This window comes from Trichechus manatus, unplaced genomic scaffold, assembly GCF_000243295.1.
Source record: "Trichechus manatus latirostris isolate Lorelei unplaced genomic scaffold, TriManLat1.0 scaffold00011, whole genome shotgun sequence".
NCBI lineage: Eukaryota > Metazoa > Chordata > Mammalia > Sirenia > Trichechidae > Trichechus > Trichechus manatus.
The window spans coordinates 32525804-32546045 of NW_004443947.1; the positions used below are offsets into that span (position 1 = coordinate 32525804).

Sequence of the window (20242 nt, forward strand, 5' to 3'; positions counted from 1 at the left end):
CCTCATGGAGAAGAAAGATGAGCCTTGTTTGTGTGACCCAAAGGGCAGTACTAGGGCCTCAAGGTAGCAGGAGCTGGCAGGCAGAATTCAATTCAATCTCAAAGGATTTTTTGTGTGGTAGTTAATTTAAAACCATCAGAGCTCCCTAGTAATAGAATGAGCTCCCCACTCCCAAAGGTGTTTAAGCACAGGCTGGAAGACCAGCTATTGGGGATATTATGTATGAAGAGCATGCACCAGAGAAGCAAATGGACCATAATTCAGAGACTCTTCAGCCTGGCTGTACATCATAATTACCTGGGGAATTTCAAAGATACAGATTCTGGGGCCACAGTCCAACTTAATAAGAAATCTCTAAAAATAGGGACGAAGGATCTGCATTTTTAGTAACATATCTTTTCAATAAGCTTCCCTCCTGCTGGTGCCAACCTACTGCTGGTCACATGGACCAGAGTTTGGGACCCTGAGCCAAATCATTTGTGAGAGTCTGAGGCTCTCTGACCTTGACTCTTACTATCTTCTAACCTCTGTCTATCTGCTCACAGCTTCTGGGAACCCAGGACTCAAGGGTACCAGGTCACTCCTCATCCTATCCTGATAGAACTGACAACAGTTCTGTCTTCTCCCTTACCAGCCCCCTTTCAGGGTCCTCTCATTTCTAGCCATACCTTTGCCAGTCCCTGCCTGTGGAGTTCTGTAATACTAATGCTAACAATACTAGTATTAACCTCTAACGCTTGTCATGAGCACTGATAGCTAACATTTCTCGAACACCTCCAAAGTGCCTGGCACTCTACTTACTGATTTTAGTGCACAAGGAAGCGGAATAAGGTGGTCGTTAGGAGTGTTTGCCATGGAATCAGATGGTGTAGCTTCATATCCCTGCTCTCCCAATTGTGAACTGGGTGATCTTGGGCAAATTGCATAACTTCTCTGTGCCTCAATTTCCTCGTCTGTGAAATGGTGGTGATTATAGTATCCACTACAATGAGTTGTGAGGATCGAGTGAGCAATGCCCATGTGGTAAGCTCTCAGTACTTTTTACCTGTTTTTATTATTATCATTGCCATTGTTTTCTGACTGAATCCTCTCAAAAGCCCCGTGAGGTAGGTACCCTTATTATCCTGATTTCACTAATTATGTAACTGGAATACAGAGAGGATGGGTCACACAGGGTCTCCTTCCTGCTCACAAGCAGCCACTTCACCTCCAGGTAGGGAGATGCTGCAGGTCAAGGAATCATATACTCAGATGTTCACAGGGCCCAGCTAGCAAAGCCAATGATGAGGTGACCCCTTATACATGCCCTCAGTAGGGAGAGGTGGGCACTATGGCAAATGACAGAGCCATGCCCTGGCCAAAGGAAGCAGCTGCTCCTTCACTCCAGCTCCTGGTGGACTTAAAGGCATGCTGGCCCAGGGGCCAGTTCTTTGGATTCTTTCAGAACAGTTGGAAATCTCTACTATTATGCCAAATTTTCCCGGTTATTAAATACCAGAAATTAATTTTTTAAATTTAAATATTGGGTGAAGCAAATAGAACACTTCTATGGGCTTAATCTGTCCTGTGAGCTACCTGCTCTGCCATAGCTACTAGGGGACAATATGAGACCCCAGGCCCCTGCATTGAAGGAGGATCTCCAAAGCCAGAAAGATTTGAGATGCTGCCTCTGGAGGCTGATCTCCAACTGAAATACTTCTTACAGTAGAGGTCAGAGTTCTCACCCCTTCTCCCTGACCTCCCACATCCTCTCTGCAAAACCCTGGCCCCACCTCTGCTCTCTGTGATTTTTTTTGTTTTCCCATCTGTAGCCACAACTGTCCACCTCTGTGTACTTGAGGAGGCTGAGCAGCACCAGAAGGATATAACCAGAATTCTCCAGCAACATGAAGAGGAAAAGAAGCAATGGGAACAACAGGTAAGTCCAGGTGACCTCAGCCCTTCTCTTTTCTTCCTGGTCAGCTAACCTTGATAAATCCCAGAGTGAGGACCTTGAGAGGTCTTTCTAGCAAAGTGACTGGCTTTGCTCCAGACGATAGCTGTTCTGTCCTCCTGGATCCCATGACTGATTGCAACAAGCAGAGCCACCTGCCAACACAAGGTGGTCATATGGTGAGTGAGAAAGAAACCTTTAGTTTTAAGCCACTGAGACTTTATGGTTGATTGTTGTTACAGCATAACTTCGTCTGTTCTGACTGAGACAGGAAGTCAGATGTTAAACACAATTCCACAGAATTAACTACGATTACAAGTGCTCCAGAAAGTTTAGAATGCAATGAAAGTACGTGATGGAAGCTCTTAACCAAGTCTGTGGGATCAGAGGAGACATCTCTGAGGAAATAACACTCAAGACAAGACTTTAAAAATTAGTTGGTAATGAAAATTGAGGACTAGTTTGCAAAATTACCAACATGTAGTCATCAAATGTCAAAAAGGAGCCCTGGTGGCACAGAGGTTAAGCGCTCAGCTGCCAACCAAAAGGTTAGTAGTTCAAACCCACCCGCTGCTCTGCAGGAGATAGATGTGGCAGTCTGCTTCTGTAAAGATCACAGCCTTGGAAACCCTATGAAGCAGTTCTACTCTGTCCTATAGGGTTGCTATGAGTCAGAATTGACTGGACAGCAATGGGGTATTTTTTGTTTTGTTTTGTTTTGGTTTGGTTTGATTTTAAGACCGCTTGGAAGTCTCATCATTAAGGACTCCCCAGATAAACATCAGGACCAAATGATATCAAGACAGTTACCCCACAAAAAAAGACTAAAGACCCACAGACATAATTAATCTACCTGTCATAAGAGGTACGTTTCTGAAAAGTGTGTCTAAGCAGAGAATGTTTTAAATGTGTTTGGGGTGCTCACTGCAGCCCACTACCTAATGAAGGCCTTGAGGACAGGCTCTGGATTTGATTCGAAGCCTGTCCTCCGGCCTTCATTAGATGGTAGGCTGCAGTGAGCACCCCAAGCGCCAGCTTAGGGATCATCAAACTGAGTCCCTGAGTACAGAGGGAGAAACTGATACCTGAGGAGGTGTCAGTCAGGGTTCTCTAGAAAAATAGAATCAGTGATTTTATATATATGTATACGTAGAGAGAGAGATTTACTGCAAGGAATTGGCTCATGCGATTGTGGAGGCTGGAAAGTCCAAAATCTGCAGGTCAGGCAATGGGCTGGAGAGTCCTGTAGGCTTGCGTCCCAAGCTCCATAGGTCAGGAGGCAGGAAGGGTGAAGTGAGAATTCTATCAAAATATCTATCTATAGTCTGGAGGCAGAACACAGCGTAGAGAAACTCACTTTTTGCTCTTAAGGCCTTCAGCTGATTGATTGATTACATTAGATTAGATTATGGAAGGTAATTGTATTATATCACATTACAGTACATTATATTATGGAAGGTAATCTGCTTTACTTAAAGCCAACTGATTTAATCGTACGTAACTACTCCAAAACAGCAACTAGAGTAGTGTTTGGCCAAACCCCTGGCAACAATAGCCTCGCCAAATAAACACATTAATTACGCATCACTACAGGGAAAGGGGCTGGTCCAAGGGTACACAGCTACTCAGTGGCAGGCTGGGGCTAGAACCGTCTTTAAATGTACCTTGCCTCTGGGTGTGCCCATCAGCTGTACCCTCACAGGCAGCAAAGGGACTAGAAAACATCTCAAGTGGGGGACCGTGAAAATGGCTGGGCATATTCATCCTGGAGAAGCATAATTTTGAGGACACAGCTACTCTGAGGGCTACCTGGGCTGAGGGAGAGGCTGGTTCTATGTGGCCCCAGAGGACAGAACCAGGACCTGATGGCAGAGGTTAAAGAGTCTACTTGTAACAGTAAGCCCTATGCATGTTAAAATAGGCAGACTTGAGAGTTAAGGAGCTTTCGTTCATTATATGCAAGCAGAGAAAACACAATGGCATTAGGACTAGACGAGTAAGCACTAGGACTAGAGGACGACCTCTGGGACCCTTTCCACCTGATGACTCTCTGAGAACCTCTTCTAAACCCTGAAGATGGCAAAGCCCACCACGCTGCTGCATGACTTGGAAGTCTTGTACCTGTGTCATTTCCCATCACTCAGATGAGGAGGTGGGACTCTGACCACCAAGCTCTGCATAGCTCTGGGGTTTAGTGAGTGGATAAGTGACATTGCCCTGAACCTACCCCCAGGTGGAGAAGGAAAGGGAGCTGGAGCTTCAAGAGAAATTGGCTGAGCAGCGACTAGTCCTGAAGGGAGAGCATGAGGAGGCCCTGCGAGGTAAGGATGGAGCTGCTCTACTGGGGAGGCTGTTGGGGGTGAGGAGGTGTTGGGGGGGGGGTGTCTTCCTTCTGGTCCCACCTTCAGAGTCCACTCAGGGACTCTTGCTGGTCCCTCCTTCCTGCTCTGATACTCAAGCAGTTGGCTGTGTCAGAGTTGGAGTCTACAGGGTCTTTGACCTTGGAAGGGTGATGGGCTTTTCCTTTGGCGCATGGCTCTACAAGTCTGGCACCTGCTTTGTTTTGCCATATTTGAAAGGTTTTTTCTCTCTGCATTGTGAAAGCAATGCATATGTTTTAAAGGAAATTTGGGAAACCTAGACAAATAGAATTTTTCAATATCCATATTCCCTCCCCACGATGATGACAGTTCTTAAAATTTATGATTAGGTGAATTGTTTTTAAAATAAAACTTTCTTCTTACATCACCAAATGTTATCATCCTAAGAAATTTAAAATCGATGAATTTAAAAAAATATATGTATAGCATAGTTGTTAAGATCTCAGACTCTGGAGCCATGGTCTCTGGGTTTGAATCTGAGCTCTACCACTTACTAACTGTGTGTGTTACCTTGAAAACGTTACTTAACCTTCCTCAAAGAGAATTAAATGATTTAATGTGTGTGTGTGTGTCTAAACGGTACCTGACATGTAGCAAGTAATTATTAGCACTTCTGATTTTATTACTGAGAAAATTAAAATCATGTGTAATTCCACCCAGAGATAGCCACTGTTGCCCCTTTGATATTGTTATTTTTGTTATTGTTAGTTGCCATTGAGTTGGCTCCTATTCATGACTACTTTATGTATCACAAAACAGAACATTGCCTGGTCCTGCACCATCTTCATGGTATGTTTGAGTCCATTGTTGAGGCTATTGTGTCAATCCATCTCATTGAGGATTTCCCTCATTTTCATAGAGCTTTTTAATTTCTTTTTCTTTATATATCCATAGACTATGCATCTATACATAACATACTTTGGAAGGGAGGTAAATTGATTTTTTTCACTTTGAATTGCGTTAACATCTTGTCATTAAACTCGTCTATTAATTAAAGTTTTAATAACTACATAGCAGTCTAATATTATCATAATATGTATCCTGAGCCCCTTTGGTTAGATGTTTAGGTAATTTTAAACCTTTTGACATTGTTTATAACAACAATGATATTTCTACAGTGAACCCCCTTTTGTTAAATCTTCACCCTGTTCGTGACTTATCTTTAGAATAACATCCTAGTCAGTATGCTGAATAGGTATGGGAGGGCATATGGGAGTACACCCACGTGCATGCATAGGTTGGCTGTGGATATTTCTACATACATATTTGTATGTGCTGCATGTATATTCATTTATATAGTAGAGCAAACGGAGGCACAGTCATCGAAACAACTTAGACATAACCAAACACCTCACAGGACTGAGTTACTGGGCTTGAAGGCTAAGGACCATAGTCCCGGGGGGACATCTAGGTCAATTGGCATAACATAGTTCATAAAGAAAACATTCTACATCCTACTTTGATGAGAAGTGTCTGGGGTCTTAAAACCTCGCGAGCAGCCATGTAAGATACAACTATTCGTCTTTTTCCATATGGAGCAAAGGAGAGTGAAGAAAACTGAAGACTCAAGGAAACAATTAGTCCAAAGGACTAATGGACCACAGGAACAACAGCCTCCACCAGCCTGAGACCAGAAGCACTAGATGGTGCCCGGCTACCTCTGCTGACAGCTCTGACCAGGATCATAATAGAAGGTCCTAGTTAGAGTGGGAAAAAAAAAAATGTAGAACAAAATTCAAATTCATAAAAAAGACCAGACGTACTGGTCTGATAGAGACTGGAGGAACCCCCAAGGCTATAGCCTTTAGATACCCTTCTAATTTGGAACTGAGGCCATTCCTGGAGATCACCTTTCAGCCAAATAATAGACAGACCTATAAATAAACAACACCCGTGAGGAAAGTTCTCCTTAGAACAATCATCTACATGAGACCAAAAGGAAAACATACACCCAAAAGCAAAGATGAGAAGGCAGGAAGGGACAGGAAAACCAGATCAATGGAAATGGGGGACTCAGGGTGGCAATGGGAAGAGTGTTGACACAGGGTAGGGAAAGCAACCTATGTCATAGAACAATTTGTATATAAACTATTGAATGGAAAACTAATTTGCTCATAAACCTTCACCTAAAGCACAACAATAAGAAAATAGAGTAACATCCTAGTTGAACTGGTGTGGCAAAGGTTATGTACATTTTCAAGGCTATTGGAGTTTCTCCAGAATGCTATGCCAGCTTTTCTTTTAATCTCAGTGTTTGTATGACCTTTCCCCAGAGTTATGTATCTTTAAAGAACACAATTATGATTATTTTATATATAAAATGTTGTATCCTGTTCTTTTCCATTAACATTGTATCTAACATGTTTCCAAGTAATTATGCTGCACTAAAATGGTAATACTCCATAGCATATATGGTTTTTCTTATTTCCCGTGACTCTAGGCATCTAGATTTTAGCTATTGTAAATAACACTGTACAAACACCTTTTGGGTAAAGATGTGCCCACATTTCATATTATGTCCTTAGATTCCCAGAAATTGAATCATTAGAACAAAGGTCTGAACAACTTGAAGGCTCTTGAAACATATTGCAACATTAGCACAGTCCGTTTTGAAATGGAATTAAAGCCCTTGCCTGGGAATTTGGCAATCTGGGTTTTAATCCTAATACACCCTGTTAAACTGGGCTACTCACTTAATGTCCTTGAGCCTCAGTTTCGTTTCTATATCTATAAAATCCACCTCCCCTGTCTCACAGGGAAAGCAGCTTCATTCTCCAGCCTTGCTTTGGTATTATTTTTAGCACTATAAATAAAGTATAACGATAAGAAAAATTTTCTACTATAAAAACCCCAGAGGGAAAGGGATTGCCCTGTCTAGAGTTCTTCCGTAACAGTCAGAATTCTTTCCATTATTTTTAAATTGCTTGCACATATTAAGTGCTAAGTAAGTGTTTATTAAATGAGTTAATGAAAGTGTAGCATGGGAAGGAATAGATGGGGTTTTTTGTTTGTTTGAAGGCAGGTACACAGATAACTGCGGGAGACTAGTAGTAGATTCCCACACTGGATGACCTTTGCTTGTCTTTTACTTCTATTTTTTTGTTTGTATTTTGTTTTTAAATTATTACACAGTAAAGGTGACCTTTTTTGGGTATATAGTTCCATGAGTGCTAACATATCCATAGATTGGTGTAACCGTTACCACAATCAGGATATAGAACAGCTCCATCACCCCCAAAAAACTCCCTTAGGCTACCCACTTTGTACTCACACCCTCTTCAAACCCAACCCTTGGCAGCCACTGATCTGTTCTCCATCACTGTAGTTTTGTCTTTTTGAGGTTGTTGTAAATGAGATCATACAGTATGATTTCTAGACTGGCGTCTTTCATCATGATGCCTTCATGATTCATCCAAGTCATTGTGTGTATCAAGAATCCATTCTTTTTTATTGCTGGGTTGTATTTCATTGTTTATCCATTCACCTGTTGAAAGAACAGTTGAGTTGTTTCCAATTTGGGGCAATTATGAATAGAGCTGCTATAAACATCCATGTTACAGGTTTTTGTGTGGACATAGGTTTTATTTCTCTTCGGTAAATGTATAGGAGTGGGATTGCTAGGTCATATAGTAAATGTATATTTAAATTTGTGAGAAATGGCTGAACTGTTTTCCAGAGTGACTTTATCATTTTACATTCCAGCATCAGCAATGCATGAGAGCTTCAGTTAGTTATACCATATTCTCAACAACGCTTGTTATTGTCAGTATTTTTTATTTTAGCTATTCTAACATGTGTGTGGAAACCCTGTGGTGGTTAAGAGCTATGGCTGCTAACCAAAAGGTCAGCAGTTCAAATCCACCAGGCTCTCCTTGGAAACTCTACGGGGCAGTTCTACTCTGTCCTATAGGGTTGCTATGAGTCGGAATTGACTCTACGGCAACGAATTTGGTTTGATTTTGGCTTAATATGTGTGTAGTGATATCTCACTGTGGTTTTAATGTGTATTTCACTAATGGCTAAGATGTTTAACATCTTTACATGTGTATTTACTATCTATCTATCTTCTTTGGTCCAAATGTCTGTTCAAATCTTTTGCTTATTTTTTAATTGGCTTATTTATTCTTACTATCAAGCTTTAAGAGATCTTTATATATTCTCAACACAAGTCCTTTGTATTTTCAAATATTTTCTTCCACTCTGTTTTTCATTCTCTTAACAATGTCTTTCAAAAAGCAAAAGCTTTAATTTTTATAAAGGCCAAATTATTTATTTTTTTCTTTTATTGATTATGCTTTTTATGTCATACCTCAGAACTCTTTGCCAAACCCCTGGTCAAAAAGATGTTCTCCTATGTTTGCTTTGAAAGTTTTATGGTTTTAGGTTTTACGCTTAGGTCTATGATCTATATAATCATATAATTTTCTTCTTTAGACTGTAATATAGTAGATTGCATTGATTTGAGTTTCAAATATTGAACTAGCCTTGCATTCCTGGGATAAGCCCCAGGTCACAGTATATTATTCTTTGTTTATATTGCTGAATTTGATTTGCTAATATTTTGCTGAGGATGTTTGTGTCTATGTTCATAAGGAATACTGGTCTCTGGTTTTCTTGGACTATTTGTCTGATTTTGGTATCAGGGTAAAATTTGTCTCATGGAATGAGTTGGGAAATATTCCCTCCTTTTTTGTTTTCTGGAAGAGATCATGTATAATTGGTGTTATGTCTTTTTAAAAATATTTAATAAAATTTACTGGTGAACCAGTCTGGGCTTGGATATTTCTTTTCCAGAGGGGAAGGCATTTAACTACAAATTCAGTTTTTTAAAATAGTTATAGAAATGTTCAAGTTATGTGTTTCACCTCGGGTTAATTCTGGTAGTTTGTGGATTTTGAGGAATTGGTACATTTCACCTAAATTGTCAAATTTATGTGGATGTACTTGTTCATAGTATTCTCTTAATACCGTTTTAAATATCTCCTGCATCAGTAGTGATACCCCCTCTTCCATTCCTGAAATTGGTAACTTGTGTCTTCTTTTTTTTTTTTTTCCTTTGTCAGTGTTGCCAGAGGTTTACCAATTTTATTAGTTTTTTTCACAGTACCAGTTTTTTGTTTCGTTGACTTCTTTCTTATTTTTTAATTTTCACCCATTGATTTCTATTACTTTTATTCCATTCCTTCTGCTAGCTTGTTTTGTGATTAGCCCTTATTTTTCTAATTTCTTAAACTAGAAGCTTAGATTATCAATTTGAGACCTTTCTTCTCTTCTAAGTATTTATTGCTATAAATTTCCTTCTAGGCACTGCTTTAGCTGCATCCTACAAGTTGATATTTTGTATTTTATTTTTTTTCTATTGAAAATATTCTAACATCCCTTGAAACTTCTTCTTGGATCCCTTGAATGTTTAGCAGTGTGTTTCCAAGTGTTTGGGGGATTTTTCTGTTATCTTTCTACTACTGATTTGTAGTTTAATTCTATTATGATCAGATAATATAATTTGTATTTTGATCCTTTAAAATTTGTGAAGGTTTGTTTTATGACCCAGGATATGGTCTATCTTGGTGACTGTTTCATGTGCACTTGAAAGAAATGTGTATTCTGTTGTTATGAGTGGAGTACTTTATAAATGAATCAGTTAGATCTAGTTGGTTAATAGTGTTGTTCTTTTCTTCCACTCCTTCTCAACTAGAACCAGAACCTGTCTTGATAGGCAAATTAACAAATTAGGCCCATGGTTTAAAAAATTAAGTCTGTGATTTTTATACAGCTGAACTTATCAGCTTCTGACAGCTCTAACATACCTATAATTCTGAACATTCTTAGAAATGTGTGCGTCACTGCCATATACACAGTCCTTTGGCTCTATTAAACTTTCCTTTCCTGTCCTTGCTCTTCCATTTTCATCCTTCCCATTGACTGTTCATTTCCCTATTGTCTTCTTTCAGCTGAGACAAGATTGGAATTTTCCAAAATGAACTTTTCAAGGCAGTTGGGATGATAAATATAACTGTGTCGATCTGGGGAATGATAACAAGTCCAGCTCTGTACAGCACTGCCCAGTCTGTAAAGACCTTGCATATCCTTCTAGTATGTAATCCTCAAGGCACACCTTTGAGACAACCCGGCCAGGTTTATTGACCCCATTTCACCGTTGAGGTAACAGGACTTTTAGATGCCTGAAGTGACCTCAGAGTTGCTCAGTCTTGAAGAAACAAAGCCAGGACCAAGTAGTTTGCACCAAATCCAATGTACTTGCCACAGTTTCACACTATGATTAGACAACTAATGATTTAATGATTTTGTGATTGGCTTACCCAACTTACAGAGTACTTGTCCTAATGCATTTTTTTCATGCTTTGATGTAGTCTGAGATGAGCAAGCTTACTACAAGGAGATCTTTGGATCCTAGCCTTAGCAAGTATGGGTAGTTCCCACAATCTGGTAGGGTTCTCAGATCTTCCAAGGATCTAATTTACTCTCATTTCTATGAGCTTTTATTACATACCTACTATATTTCGGGCACAGCCCCAAGTCCAGAAGGACAACTAAGACCATTCCCAGATTCCTGGCTCCTATGGGCCCCAGGTAGCTTGGCCACAAGCCTTCTAGATGCAGAGAAGGCTTTAGGAGAAGTGTCTGGGTGCCTGAGCTCATAGAGATCTCCTTTCCCGACAGTCCTCCGAGCCGCACATGAGCAGGAGAAAGAAGCCCTTATCCAATCCTCCCAGGAAGCAAAGGCAGCCCTGCAGGTGAGAGGGGATGGATCGTGTCAGTCTCTGGTGAGGGGAAGGGAGGACCTGCGGGAAACCAGCATGGAGCCTCAAAGCAGCCAAAGCACTCTACATTAAGTGTGAGTGTTGAAAGTACTGTCTTCCGTGTGTAGCAGCCAGGCTATTAGCTCAAGAGGACCTTGTCTGAGATTGGGCTTGGCCCATTTTCCCAAGGACTGTTGGAGACTACATAGGCTGGGTGTCACAGTGGTGATTCAACTGGTAGATGGATGCACAGGGACCTACGGAAGCATGTGAGAAAGAATCTCACCCATTTTGTCTGGTCAGAGAAGACTTTCTAGAGGGAGTGATATCTAAGCTAGAACCTAAAGGATGGGCTGGAATTCTTCAGCTGAAGAAGAGGAAGGAGGATGCTCTAGGCAAAAAAAAAAAAACCAGCATGTGCAAAAGCATGGAAGAAAGGGGGGAAACATGGAATACCTGAGGATCTGAGAGAAGCCCAAGATGGGTAGAGGGTATGAGTGGGAGAAAGGTAGAGAGGACTGAGGCTAGAGAGGTAGAAGGGGCCAGCAGGTGGGAGCCCACGAGCCATATTAAGGGGTTATACTCTTCGAGACAACTGCCAAGGTTTAGATGAAGCAAATTCCTGGCAGGGGAAAAGTGTGGAGAGCTGTTTGGATGAAGGAGGTATGTGGAGGGGAGCAATGGGATAGGAGACTGGGAAAGTCCATTGAGCCTGGTTTTTGAGGCTTTGAATGCCCAACTAAAACTGGCCTTGAATCCCAGGACGTTTTCTCTAAGGCTATGGGGAATCATTGAAAACTTTATAGCAAGAGAGTGGGGCTGGTATACTTCAAGCAATGGTTGAAGTAGATTAAGCCTGTGTTGTTGTGTAGGGTAGACAAAAGATAAACAGGAAGAACCCAAAGCTGTTCACTCTCTGGGATGTATGAAGTTCACTGACAGCCTTGATGAAGCAGGTTTTGAGTGCCTCCTTCCTGCTGCCTTTGCCAGGAGACCATAGATGGTCTGACCTCACAGCTACAGGCCTTTCAAGCCAAGATGAAGAGGGCAGAAGAGTCCATTCTGAGCCGAAACTATAAGAAGCACATCCAGGTAGGTGGCAGTACACTTGGGGGCCTTTCCTCCTTGAATCTCCAGAGTACCTGGGAAGGCCAGGGTCTAGGCTACAGGAAAGGCCAGTTCCTTGAGGCAAAACATACCTGTCGCCATTGAGTCAATTTTGATCCTACTCCATAAGGCTTTCTTGGCTGTAATCTTTATAGAAGCAGAGTGCCAGGCCTTTCTTCCATGACACCACTGGGTACGTTCAAAGTACCAACCTTTAGGTTAGTAAACTCATAAAAACCAAACCCATTGCCGTCAGTTCAATTCTAACTCATAGCGACCCTATAGGACAGAGTAGAACTGCCCCATAGGGTTTCCAAGGAGTGGCTGGTAGATTCCAATTGCCCATCTTTTGGTTAGCATATGACATAGTAGTGAAGTGCTCAGGCCCTGAATTCAAAGAAAAATAGGTGCAAATCGCAAACTTACCACTTGCCACAAGTGATTTCACCTATCTGAACCTCAGTTTCCTCATGTGATGGTAATAGTACATGCCTCAAAGGGTGTTGTTAGGGTAAAAAGAAATAAAGCATATTAAGCACTCACCATGTGCCAAGAAAGGACTGGCAATCTACTTCCAAGAAAAATCAGCTATTGAAAACCCTATGGAGTAGTTCTACTCTGACACACATGGGGTCACCATGATTTGGAATTGACTCAATAGCAACTAATTTGGATATTTTTTTTATGTGCCGAGAGAGGGAGGGAGGTGACTTGTGAAAGTCAAGTAGTGAGTTGGTGACAGAATGGGCAGGAAGCAGACTATGCCTCTCTCTACTTGCTGGTCTGACAAGGTCATGCTATGTCCCTATCTAGGATTATGGGAGTCCCAGCCCATTCTGGGTGCAGGAGCTGGAGAGCTTGCACTTTGTCATCGAGATGAAGAATGAACGTATTCACGAACTGGACAAGCGGCTGATCCACATGGAAACAGTGGTTCGTGGCTGGGAGCAGCTGGGTGGATGCAGCCCCAGACTCCTGTTCCTTGGGCATTGCCTCTTCTAAAGCATCGAAACGGGAGGTGCTTTGAGGAGGCCCCAGCCTGGTCCACACCAGCTTTGATCTGTTGCCCATTTGGCATTTGGCCAGTGGTTATATGCCCACTGTGGCCATTCTGGGTTAAGCAGGGGCTCCTTGTCATCTGGGTCCTGTGCTTTTCTTGGCTACTCGTGATGCTGGAACTTGCGTAACAATGATGCAAGGGGTCTGGTTAACAGGGAAGGGCTGGTAGATATCACAGTTCAGGCAGGGGCTGAGGAAGGAGGCAAGGCTGAAAGGTTGGACAAATACGGGAGCCAGAGTCACCAAGGTCTGGGCTGGTGAGCTGTGGGCGGTGACGCCACTGATGGCTTTGTCTCCAGCAGAACAGAGGCCTCAGAAAACTAGAGTTGAATCCAAACAGAGATTATGTTGCTAATCTCTCAGAAATCTCCCTGACCTCCTTCAAAATAAACTCTGTGGGTCACACAACCAGTATTTTCATCTGACCATCTCAAACATTCTCTATAAAATTTTGTTCAGCCATTTTTGTGCAACAGGGTAGGAAATAAGCTTAATTTTATTATATAGATTATATTCTCTGACTTTTGGGGAACAAAAAATATCCATTCTTTTATGAACTGATGGTGATATTAGACAGTGGTGGCTATTCTTTAATGTTCTCACATGGCAAAATTAAAATTTGGCAGCCCTATGTTAACTCCTTCATTTTATTTTCTTAAGTAATCTTATTGCTCCCTGAACTGTAACATCTGGTCTAGAATGTGTTTTCAGTTACCACAGATAACAGGGAGGTAGGGCCCACATTGTGCTGTGTTGAGTGTAGCAGCTTGCTGAGCTACTCCTCATTTGTTACAGAAAGAAAAAAACCTGATGTTAGAGGAGAAAATCACCACCCTGCAACAGGAGAACGAGGACCTCCACATCCGAGGCCGGAACCAGGTGGTTATGTCCAGGTAGCCACCCCCTAGCCTCCTTTCCTCTCGTCCCCACCCTTCTGATATTATCTCCAGTTGGGAGAGGCTTCAAGGAGCCTGGGGGAATGGATGGACAGGTGGACCAGGGCCTGCCTGGGAACATGGCTCCCCTTCCTTTGGGAGTCAGGAATGCCAGGGGACCGGCTCCACCCAGAAGCCTAGGTCCCAAGGTCCTGGCCACTATTTGTTTGCTCCCATCCCCTGGGTCTTGTTCGGGCACCACCCAGGCTTAGTGGTCTCCTGAGAAAGCCCAGTATGGGGAAGAGGAAGCAGAAAACCAGGAAGCTTACAGCTCACAAGGCCCAAGTAGAATGAATCAGTTCTGAAAGCTTAATAAATGAGAGCTATTATCATGTGTTAGACATAATGTATTGAATACATATTATCTAATCCTTACCCTAAGAGATGGGTACTATAATTATTATTATTATTCCTCCCATTTTCCAAAAAAAAAAGCCAGTTGCCATTGAGTCAATTCCCACTCATGGCGACCCCATGTGTGTCATAGTAGAATTGTGCTCCATAGGGTTTCAATGACTGTGACCTTTCAGAAGTAGACCGCCAGGCCTTTTTTTTTTTTTTTTTTTTTTTTGAGGCTCCCTTGGGTGGATTTGAACTGCCAACCTTTCAGTTAGTAGCTGAGCACTTAACCATTTACTGAAATTTGTAAAGACTGAATAACTAGTCCAAGGTTATACAGCTAAGTAGTGGAACAGAGACTTGAACCCAGAGCTGTCTGCCTGAGAGGCCCATGCTCCTTGGTCGACAGATTAATTCGCCTCTTGCATACAGGCAAAGGAGAGGGCCATGGGGACCCTGGAGTAGGCTAGTGCCCACCCAGGGAGGGCTTCCTGGAGGAAGGGGTTTGTCACCTGGCTGGAGGCCCCCTGGTGCTGCTCCCAGTAGGCAGCCCCGGGCTCTGTGTGCATTCCACAGGCAGCTGTCTGAGGACCTGCTGCTCACCCGTGAGGCCCTGGAGAAGGAGTCGCAGTTACGGCGACAGCTCCAGCAGGAGAAGGAGGAGCTGCTGTACCGGGTCCTTGGGGCCGACGCCTCCCCCACATTCCCGCTGGCCTCTGTCACCCCCCCCAAGGTCTCTTTCCTCGCCACATAGGGCTCAGAGTCTGCTGTGACACCTGTGGTCACACCTCCTGCTCGAGGACTTTCCTGAGAAGACAGTGGGAGCCTCTCCTTGTTCCTTTCCCACGGAGGAATGCCAGTGGGAGTGAGCAGGGAGCCAGGGTGTGTGCCCAGTGAGCCCTGGGGGGGCTTGGGCCGAGCAGAACCACCCACGGGGCCTTGAGGCCCCAGAAGCGCCTTCTCCTGAGTTTGCCCAGAACGTTTTATGTTATACGGGGACTTGCAAATGTCCTAGGAGGAGACAAAGTATCCAGACCTTCCTTGACCAAGTTTCTACCCCCACCCTCAGAGAGCACTTCAGGCTGCAGAATGCACTTTAGAAGCATTTTTTAACTGTGTGGGGCAGGGCTTGAGCAGGGGCAAGTTGTAACAGGGGGAGGGGGTCTTCCCTCATATAGTCCATGATGGATGTGAGGAGATGAACTAATCATACCCCAACCCCTGGGTGGACAAGCTGTGGAACTACAAAGAACACGCAATATCTTATTTATTTAGCCTCTGTGTTTTTCTGGGAGATGGAGGAGGTGGGTCTTTCCTCAGCCCCTCTGCCACCCGCAGGGGTCTTTGAAGGATAAGTTCTGGAGCCTGGTGACTCAGCAGTGGGCTCGAGCTCCCTCTGCAGGGACTGGAGCCCAACTGGCTCTAGCCTTGCCCCAGCCTCAGAGGTAGGGCCTGGGGTTAGGGTGAAGACAGGCCCTCAAAATAAGTCAGGCCTCTGAGTGAGGTTGTGAGGGTGAAGTGAGAGAAGAAAACAGTGTTAGGGATGTGGGGGAGGTGTGAGGGGTAAATGAGAAGATGCTTTGTTCTGCGAGGGCCCCCTCCTTGGCCTTGGCATAAAAGACACTGAGAGTCACACAGGTACCTACCCCTGTTTCTGCCCATTGCCCCACACCCAGATGCCTACAGCCAAGGAGGGAGCTTGGAAGGGGCGGGGGAGACATGTAGACTTTGGATCACGTGGACATGGATGGTGGCGGTCCCCATGCCCTGGAGGTTGGTGGCCTGGCAGGTGTAGACACCAGTATCCCCCACCCGGGTCTCCTCCACGTGAAGGGTGCTGTCTGCCTCCTGCTGTACCTGGCCTTCCCAGCATACCACACTGGCCTGCTCACTGATGTAGGGGGGTTGCCCCAGCTGCAGTGGACAAAAAACATACCTATTAGCTGCCCTGGGTGCTGCCTCTGAGTCAGGCACCAGGGGGCAGGTAAGAGGGCACCAATTATGCCTTCAGCAGATGGAAAAGGGAAGTGACTTATGCAAGGCTACACTTCAGCTTAGTGTCAGAGCACCTCAAAGGCCAAATTCTCTATGGAAAACTTTAAGGTTCTCAAGTCAGAAGAGAGACACTAGAGTTCCCTCCACAACTCAAGAAGTGCGCAGGAGGCAACTCACCAGCATTCTTAATGTGCATGCTGTGGCACCCCGGTTCCGTGTGGATGTTAGTGCATGTTACCTACTTTCCCAAAGTGAGGAAAGTTCGCAATTCCATTATCAAAAGTGTTTGGGAAACTGAGTCAGGCAAAGTTAAATTGGTGAAGCTTAGACCATTGAGTCTGTCATGTCCACAAATGCATTTGACTCTCCAAGGTGGGTGGTGGTTATAAGAGGCAGGGTTTTCCTGAGAACACTTTCTTTGGGGTCAGGGGAGGATTTATTTGGCACTTTACTATGCCAGGTGACATGTCTTGGGGAATTGCTGGCATAGCAAAGTCAACGTCTCCCAACCATCTGTGTGATCCTTTCTCTTGCTGGGTCTCAGTTTCCTCATCGGATGAGTAGGAGAATGACCACATACCATTTCTACCTGCTGAGGGGGTTCACCTTCATTGCTCCTTTGCTCGGTCCCAGCCTCAGTTAGCCCCTACAGGGAATACAGAGATGAGCCCAAGGAGTTCACTGTGTACTGGTCCAGCCCACTCAAATGACTGGTGCAAAGTGGAGCCAGAAGGTTGTAAATTCAGGGAGCAGCAGAGCATGTTGGCTAGGTTCCACAGGCCTCCCTCCTGGGCTGCAGGAAATGGTGATATCATCAACAGGTCATGGCACCTACAGAGCATCTCATTTTCCCCATCCTAGACTTGTCTTAAGTGACCTCTGGCTGGGCAGTAGCACCTCATGAGTCTTTCTACCCCAACTTCTTTCCCCTTCAATCTACACAAAGTCAGCTCCCCTGCTCAGACTTCTCCAATGGCTCCCTGGAGTCTGGAGAATGATTCTTGGGTGCTTTTATGCCCAGTGCTCCCCTGCATTCTGGGCAGGTGGCAATATGAGGAAGGTAAGTTTTTGTGGCTCCGGTGTGTGACGTGTCTACCCTTGCTCTCGCTCCTGTGATTTGCCTGGAATGCCTTCCACTCACCTCACTCCTACCCTACACACTCAATTCAAATTCCAGCTTTTCCAGGAAGCCCTCTTCAGAATTCCTAAAGCCCTCAATGTTGGTACCATACTATTTGTCACAGCTGTTTTACAGATGCTTGAGGTTTATGGGGGTAAGTTCTTTGAGAGGAAAGAACATAACAAACACCATCTCTCCAACATCTAGGGAAGGGCTGGGCACAGAGGATGCCCAGGAAACGGTTGCTAATGTATTATGTATTTGGTTCTATCCATCCATATCCATCCATTCATCGTATTCTTTCTCTCTTCCTCTCTCTCTCTCACACACACGCACCCTCATACACATGCACACATGCACACACACGTAGCCATAGAGCCTGAGCACTTGCTCAAGCCCCATTTTTTGTGTGCTTGAGGCCAGCTTGGTCTTGGTTTGAATGTCATCTCAGAGATGAGTCCTCGACCACTCTATCTTAAGCAGACTCTGTCACGTTGCCCTGTTTTATTCTCTCTGTAGCACTTGACATTCTCTAAATCATCATGTATGTCCCCTTCCCACTTTCTCCTTCCCACTTAGTCTGTAAATTTGCAGATACCTAAGGCCATATCTTTGACTCATCACTGTCGCCTCAGCACCTAGTACAGTGCCTGGCACATGGTGGGTGCTCAGTTACTTTTGGATAAATTAATAAAGGAATAAATTAGACATTCTTATACAGTAACCTGAAAAGTAGCTGTATTTGACAAACGGGAAAACTGAGGCTCAGAAAAGGGAAGTAACTTGCCCAAGGTCACTCAGAGAGGCAATGTCAGAATTGGGACTATAATTCAGGCCCGTCAGATTCCCAGTCAAGCAGTGGTTCCACTTTGCATGACCATTCCTGGCCCCCATTCTAATACCTCATTCCTCCCCCAACCCCCATACACATACAGCCTCCTCTTACCCTCTGCTTACCTTCTGCCCTGGATATTCCCAACTAAAGTCCAGAGCAATCTCTGGCTCACCCAGAACTGTGCACGTCACACTGAAGTTCTCCCCTAGTTGGACAGATGTTGCTGAAGCTTGAATGGTGGGTTTGGGGAAGGAAGATGGGTCTGTCACAGATAATAGGGGAAAGAAAAATGTTGGCAAACGTTGGAATGGTTGAATTGATAGCAGATGGAGGGAGGAGGTCGAATGAATGGGTGGAATTGTTAAACTGATAGAGGATATGTGGATGTATAAATGGCTGTACTAAATTAATGGAGGATGGGTGGGGATATGGATGAATGATAGAATGCTTAACCTAATGGAGGATGGTTGGATGGAATGGCTGATTTGAGAGAGGATAGATGGATGAAATAGTGTGACTTGACTGAGCAAGGGTGGTAGATAGAAAAGGTGAGCTGATTGGCTGACTGAGCTGAATGGCCGGCTGTAAGGACAGAATGAGTGAATACATAGAGTGTTGTTGAAAGCTAGTTCATTGTTTTCAAAAAACCAAACCAGTTGCTGCTGAGTCAATTCCAACTCATGGTGACCCTTTGAGTGTCAGAGTAGTCCTGTCCTCCATAGGTTTTTCAATGGCTGATTTTTCAGAAGTAGTTTGCCAGGCATTTCTTCCAAGACACCTCTGGTGGACTTGAACCATCAACCTTTTGGTTAGTAGCCAAGTGCAATAACCTTTTGCGCCAACCAGGCCGGTTGTTGAGAGCTCCATAATCCACAGACCCCCAAACCTAAGGCTCCCAAAGAAGGCGTCTCCCCATATCCTCCCCTTCCCTGTCCACCCAGAACCCTAGGCCCACGCACAGTTGACATAGATCAGCATGTGCTTAGTAGAGATTCGTCTCATGCAGCCTAGGCTGGCCATATAGAAGAGGGAGCCAGCCAAGGAAGTTTAGGGCTGGTGGATGGTGAAGCCCTTCTTCGCATCAAAAGAGATGTCTGCCGCATCCACTGAGACCTCCTCAGGGGGGAGCTCCTGGTGCAGTGTCACCTGGGCCGGGGGGGTTGTTCACCTGGCAGGGAAGCAGGGCTAGCTGATGGTTGCACACAGCTGCACCACCTCACAGTAATCCTCTGTGGGGACAAAGAGCTCCTCTGGGTCTGGGAAGGAGGGAGAGAGAAGAATGAGCTTGAGATAATCACCCAGGAACATGAGATTCCCTTGTGGGGACTTGAAACTTTACTTCCTCTGCCCATCCTCATTTTCTGTGCTCTTTCTCTTACAAGGGCCTGGCCTGAGGATGCTGAAGCCCAGCCTACGAGTTCTAGCTCTGTGATTAGCTTGCTACGTGTCTTAAATCCCTTTTCTTCTCTGGTCTTCAGTGTCTTCATCTGTACAATGAAGGGTTCAGACTACTCAATTTCTAAGGACCTATTGTAGGTTTCCAGTGCTGCTATAATAGAAATACCACAAGTGGGTGGCTTTAACGAACAGAAATTTTTTTTTCTACAGTTAGGAGGCTAGAAGTCTGAATTCAGGGCACAGTCCCTAGGAGAAGGATTTTTCTCTCTGTTGGCTCTGGGGGAAGGTCCTTGTCTCTTTTCAGCTTCTGTTCCTTGGTTCCTTGGCGATCTTCATGTGGCATCTGTCTTCTCCCATCTCTGCTTGCTTCCTTCTGTGC

The 20242-nt window shown here is 44.3% G+C and overlaps 1 protein-coding gene across 3 annotated transcripts in view; it reads left to right on the forward strand.

Moving 5' to 3' along the window:
* The first annotated feature begins 6 nt into the window (after nt 1-6).
* Nucleotides 7-20242, forward strand: part of CCDC69 (coiled-coil domain containing 69) — a 35714-nt gene continuing 15478 nt past the window's right edge. The window contains exons 1-8 of one of the 3 annotated variants that reach the window (XM_023726602.1): nt 7-1918; nt 2176-2481; nt 4167-4254; nt 10996-11069; nt 12066-12167; nt 12996-13115; nt 14037-14134; nt 15092-15571. In XM_023726602.1, coding sequence (XP_023582370.1) covers nt 2425-2481; nt 4167-4254; nt 10996-11069; nt 12066-12167; nt 12996-13115; nt 14037-14134; nt 15092-15269 — 717 coding nt within the window. In that variant the 5' untranslated portion in view covers nt 7-1918; nt 2176-2424 and the 3' untranslated portion in view covers nt 15270-15571. The other 2 variants (XM_023726604.1, XM_023726603.1) reach the window with 2 other exon arrangements.